The sequence below is a fragment of the Gymnoscopelus braueri genome, assembly GCF_963280865.1.
Source record: "Gymnoscopelus braueri genome assembly, chromosome: 17".
In the NCBI taxonomy this organism is placed as follows: Eukaryota; Metazoa; Chordata; class Actinopteri; order Myctophiformes; family Myctophidae; genus Gymnoscopelus; species Gymnoscopelus braueri.
The window spans coordinates 40636038-40642505 of NC_137617.1; the positions used below are offsets into that span (position 1 = coordinate 40636038).

At 46.3% G+C, this 6468-nt stretch overlaps 1 protein-coding gene across 1 annotated transcript in view; it reads right to left on the reverse strand.

Annotated features, from left to right (window-relative positions):
• The window catches only part of LOC308105144 (ubiquitin carboxyl-terminal hydrolase 54-like), a gene marked incomplete at its 5' end in the record, with an annotated part of 76490 nt that extends 70811 nt beyond the window's left edge, over window positions 1-5679 (reverse strand). Inside the window, 1 exon segment of the mRNA XM_080455776.1 lies at window positions 5497-5679. Coding sequence (XP_080311902.1) covers window positions 5497-5679 — 183 coding nt within the window.
• Window positions 5680-6468: the final 789 nt, after the last annotated feature.

Sequence of the window (6468 nt, forward strand, 5' to 3'; positions counted from 1 at the left end):
ACTGGATCTCTTCTCCACTAGTCCCTCACTAACATTTTAGTCTAGTTTTTATTTGTTGACGAAATTGTCAATATATTTAGTCATAGTTTTAGTCATCATAGCTTCGTTTTTATTTAGTTTTTATTAAGTTTTCGTCAGTGAAAAAAGGTAGTCGACAAACATTTTTCGTCATAGTTTTTAGTCGACGAAATCAACACTGGCGTGCACGCACACACACACAAACACGCACACATGTACTCACACGCACAGATAGCATGTTATGTACAGTAGACAGATGCCTTGTAGACCCTGGATTGTTTGGGATTTTTTGATTAGATTTGACTGATGATCCTGATTACTATTTCTGTGCATTTGATGTATTACCTCATGTTTACCTTGCTCACTGTGAGTTGCTCTGGATTAAAGGTTCTATGACATTCATTTTCACTTTTCTAATTTTTTATGTTTTTTTGGGGGTTTTATGACCTCAATTACACCCCAAAAATCTGAACTTTGAACATTCAGTGGATTTTCTGTGGTCTGGGGTTTTCTGAATAATTAGGCTGAAAAGTAATCTGAGCTTGGCCCTTCGGCAGTGAGGTCACAGCCGATTAATCCCGCCCGAAATGTGAGAGAAAAACACCTGCCATGGATCAATGGAGTGGAATTTTTTGTTAAAACTTTCTATACACGTTTGAAGGACCATGACAAAGACTTTTAATGTGTGGTAAAACTGAACGTCATGAAACCTTTAAGAGCGCCTGCTAAATGCCTGAATTGTAAATCGTCACAAACACAGACACACACATACATACATACATACAAACAAACAAACAAACAAACAAACAAACAAACAAACAAACAAACAAACAAACACACACACACACACGTTTGTATATTACTATACTTGTGAGGACATCAACAATTTAGGACTGTGATTTTATGAATGCCACTTAAATTTTTTTGTTTTGCAATTTTTAAACCCATGCTGATCTACAAGCTCACATTAGATCAGATATTTTTGGTGCATGACACAGGTGCGCAACTATTGAAAATTAGGAATAATTACCCCCAAACTCTAAACCTGACCCCATATGACAAATCCTAACCCTAACCCCAACATGAATGTTGTACGCCTAACTCTAAAAAAAAAATGTTTTTATCATAAAACAACCCCCCCCCCCCCCACACACACACACACACACACACACACACACACACACACACACACACACACACACACACACACACACACACACACACACACACACACACACACACACACACACACTAATACAGTGACACAGAGGAAAGTAAAAGCCACGCATGCTTTACGCACACACACACACATACATACACACACACCTACAGTACATTCGCATAAACATGCATGCATAAGAAAAAACACACACACACACACACACACACACACACACACACACACACACACACACACACACACACACACACACACACACACACACATATACAAAGCGTGACACTCAATACGCACACATCCATACAGTAACAATAAGCATCGGATGACTTATATAACGCGTATCCTCACTCTGCTGTGTCACGCTGAACCGTGCGCACGCGTGTGTGCGTGCGGGTGCGTGTGTGTGTGTGTGTGTGTGAGTGTGTGTGTGTGTGTGTGTGTGTGTGTGTGTGTGTGTGTGCTTACAGCAGTCCACCTCCCTCCTCACTGATGCTGTTTTTTTTATCTGGTTGGATGTGTTTGTTAATTTGCATTTTCATTTCACCAGTAAACTCCCTGACCCCTCTCTCTCTCTCTCTCTCTCTCTCTCTCTCTCTCTCTCTCTCTCTCACATTCTGCTGCTGTCACATCTCTCCGTCTCTCTGTATCACTCTCTCAAACACACACCCACACCCCCCCCCCCCCCCACACCCCCCCACACACACACACACACACACACACACACACACACCATCTCTTCCCATATCTCTCTCTCTCTCTCTCTCGCACATACATGGGCAAACACACATTTACTGTAGGGATGTATAGTAAAACAACACACACATGCATGCACCCGCACCCACACACGCACACACACACATCACAGTTATAGTACATTAAGTGTACCACACACCCTTTTAGCCGGCTTTCCCCGTCTCCCTCTCGCGCACGGACATACACACACACTCTTGTTTAATACTATACTAAGTATGGGGAAAAAACTACATACGCACACGCGTACACGCTCACACACACACACACACACACACACACACACACACACACACACACACACATGCCCCATCCCCGCCGCAGAGCATCTTTCCCTCTTTTCTTGCCTTACCTCTATAAACGCTCTTTACCTTCTGCTGCGTGTGGCAGCAGTATCCTCCATTCATCTTCTCTTTCTTCTGATTCTTCTCTCTCTCTCTCTGTTTGACTCTTCCCTGTATGTGTTCCCCGTTTCCTCTCCTCCCTCAGCAACTTTCCTCTGCTCCTCCCTCAACCCCCCCCCCCTCTCTCTCTCTCTCTCTCTCTCTCTCTAATCTCTTCAATGCACCTCTTCCTCACTCACTACCTCACAGCAGTGCCCCCCCCCTCCTCCCTCTCTAGTCTATGACTCTTCTCGAGCCGGTAGTTGTGCGTAATGTGTGTGCGTGTGCGTGGGCGTGGGCGTGGGCGTGGGCGTGGGCGTGGGCGTGTGCGTGTGCGTGTGTGGGTGGGTGTGGGTGGGTGTGTGTGTGTGTGTAAGACAGTGAGAGAGAGAGAGAGAGACAGAGAGAGAGAGAGAGACATAGAGAGAGACAGAGAGAGAGAGAGATGCAATTACTCTACTGCTGCTGCAGTAGCGGTAGCAGCAGTGCTAGCTCTCCACAGAGCGAGAGAGACACACACACACACACACACACACACACACACACACACACAGAGAGAGAGAGAGAGAGAGAGAGCGTGAGACTCTCCACACTGAGGCCATCCTGCCATCAGCCGCCCCGTCTGCCAACACCCACCACAACACACACACACCCCTTAATATGGTGATAATCTCATCCCTGTTGTGCTTAAATATCAATTTGCGTGTGTGTGTGTGTGTGTGTGTGTGTGTGTGTGTGTGTTTGGTGTGAGTGTGGGGGTGTAGGACGGGTCGTTAATGCTATTAGCCACTAGTAACACCAGTTGTGTTTGTGCCGTATTACAGTATCTAACGCAACGCAGAGAGAGGATGAGAGGATGTGCGGTTTTGCATGAGTGAATGTGGCAGATGTATACAGTAGGCTTATGCGTCATACTGTGCAGCAGCAATATTTTACTTAAGTAAAAGTAGCAATACCATGCACAATATAAAAATACTCTGTTACAAGTAAAAGGCCTGTGTTCAAAATCTTACTTGGGTAAAAGTACAAAAGTATTGGCATCAAAATATACTTAAAGTACCAAAAGTAAAAGTACTAATGTTTGAAAATAGCAGAGCTACAAGCTCACTGTGAGCTTGTAGATCGGCTATTTTAAAATAGCCTATGTAGGGCTAAAGTGGTTAATGTATATGTTATAATATAGTAATTTATATCTGCAAGTAACAAGTAAGTAAAGTGTGTGTGTGTGTGTGTGTGTGTGTGTGTGTGTGTGTGTGTGTGTGTGTGTGTGTGTGTGTGTGTGTGTGTGTGTGTGTGTGCGTGCGTGCGTGCGTGCGTGCGTGCGTGCGTGCGTGCGTGCGTGCGTGCGTGCGTGCGTGCGTGCGTGCGTGCGTGCGTGCGTGCGTGCGTGCGTGCGTGCGTGCGTGTGTTTGTGTGTGTACTAGTCTGTAGCCTACTTGTATTACTATACTTGTGAGGGCCACGAGTATAGTTTAGTTTGAGAAATATGTATTTTGAGGGCAATTTTCCTGCCTCAAAAGGTAAATGGTTACAAATAAATTGTAGAGTTATGATGCGTTCACACTGGCAGCTACAGTATAAAGCTGCAGGCTACTAATCATTTTCAATGGAAGCCAGCGACATGCATGAAGATACAAAGCGGATCGGTCAATGTTTGTAGCTTTAAAAAAAAAAAAGAAACCTTTGAAAAAAAAGGCCAGTTGAGCTGCTGAACCTGCAGCTACAAAGCTACAAAACGCCACCAAGTTGTTGTTTAATGAACCATCTCCACTCACCTTCCCTCTTCACACAATTCCTGCTTGTAATGGGGGGGAAACTAATTATTTCCATCAGCCAGTTACAGTATGTGTTCTTTTTAACCTCGTCGGACGCGCGCTCTGCGTCAACGAGTGTGTTAATCGACACTTCAACAGCGACTCTGTGACAGTAATGCTATGTCGCTTTGTAGCTATGGACAGCAGAGTCACTGCCCATCTTTCGCCGCAGGCTGAAAACCCACCTCTTCAGGAAACACTACCCTGACCCTTCCTCTTAGCCTTGCCTACTTGTTGTCAATTATTTGTATGAGCTCTTGTTTTACTGGATCTTGTTTATTTGATACACCTATTTGTTTTAGCTCTTGCTCATTTGATTTTCCTATTTGTCTCATCTGTTTAAGAAAGTAGGTAGCTGATATATTGCACTTTTACCTTAGCGCTAGGTATACTCTTAGTTGCTTGTTGGAGAAGAGAATGCACTTAAGACTTCTGGTGATTAGTAGTTTTCTTGCCTACCTTTTGTTGAATGCACTTATTGTAAGTCGCTTTGGATAAAAGCGTCTGCTAAATCATGGGTTCCCAAACTTTTCAGCCCGCGACCCCAAAATAAGGCGGCCATTGACTCGCGACCCCACCTAAACCTGGAGGTAATTTATGCACATAAACTTGCACGTTCGGTGCGCATTTCAAATGTATTAAAATGGTCAAATGTACTATTTTTAATAATTTTAGGTTTTATTTCATCCATTCTGTTGAATTTAAAATTTAAAAAAAAAACGTTTTTTTTTTGTTTGTTTTTTTATGACCCAAAATAATTTCGCGACCCCACCGTCAGTCTCCTGCGACCCCAAGTGGGGTCGCGACCCCAACTTTGGGAACCCCTGTGCTAAATGACTGTAACGTAATGTATGTAGCTTTTGTTAGCTGCTGGTGTGAACGCAGCATTGCACTTGAAACCCACCGGGCGCGAAAGCATGGCACGCGGACGCCGTTTTTATCTTCATGTTAATGAATGACCAGACACGTACGGAGGCGTACTGTCGTGCACGTGAGTTCTTCTTTTCCCCACTCCCTGTGCATTCTCATTCAAACACATTGGCCAGACTTCCCAATGTGGCCAGGTTTGGCAAGAACAGTGGCGCACAAACCTCCGCGCTGCCGTGCACAATAAAGCACGCGCACGTGAACGGCGCTTTTTTTGGGGGTGGGTTCCCAGCGTTAAGCTTGCAAAAGATTCATGTTGGGGTATAGGGTTAGGATTAGGCATTCATGGGATGGGGTTCGGAATAGGTTTAGATGTATGCAGATTTGTAGCCTACTTGGCATTTATAAAATGGCGTCCAAAACTTAATATGTCCTCACAAGTATAGTAATAGAAATGTGTGTGCGTGCAGTGTCTCACACTGACCTGCAGGGCGCTGTTGAGGAAGCAGCTGTTCTGTCCCGGCTCGTTGCTCAGTCCTTTGCTGGGAGCGATGGAGGTCATGGTGCGCGGCGGGGCGCTCGCCAGCCCCTGCACCCCGCCCCCGGCGGCTGCCGCCGGCCCCGCCACGCCGCAGCCCGACGCAAAGTAGTTCCTCTTCCACGACATCGCCCCCCAGCGCGCCGCGGCGTCCCGGGGGGGATGTACGGGGACAAAGACCAAACGCCGGCCTCTTTAAGTCACTCCCATGGGAGAGGGGGAGAGGGAGAATGGGGGAGATGCGGGGGGAGAGGAGGAGGAGGAGGAGGCAGGAGGCGGTTTAGGTCGTTGGAGGTCTGCGCTGTGGGAGGGACAGAGGAACCCCATGCAACCAAAACCGCTCCCTCTCTGCACTCCTATTGGTCCACTCCCTTCAGCCGGTGGTCCGAGGGGGAACGCTAGTTTTTTTTGTTTTGAACGAAGTCGTTCGTTTTAATACTTTTTTTTTTGACTCGTCGCTGCTTGGTCTTAAGCGTCCTCCTCCTCTCCCTGCTCGGGTATAGCTCCTCGCGCTCCTGCTCCTCTCCTCTCTTCTCTTCTGTTCCCTGAGTCCTCTTCTCTTCTCCTCTCTTCCTGCACAACACAAAGACCGCGGGGAGGTCAGGGGTCAGGACTCTCTCACAACATCAACATCAAACCTTCTAACAGCTTCTACAACGGTGGGACTCACTCACTTCCACTTCAGCCCTGGATCGTTTGTCGTACCACGAGTAACACAAATACCCAATATACTACAAGCTGTCTGTCTGTCTGTCTGTCTGTCTGTCTGTCTGTCTGTCTGTCTGTCTGTCTGTCTGTTATGTATGAAGCACGAACACCTGCAACTGATTTGATTACAACACCAACAGGACTGCAACGCCACTTAAAAAGACAATAAGGGAGCATAAGGCAGTATAGGGAGTCAGTAATAAGGGAGCA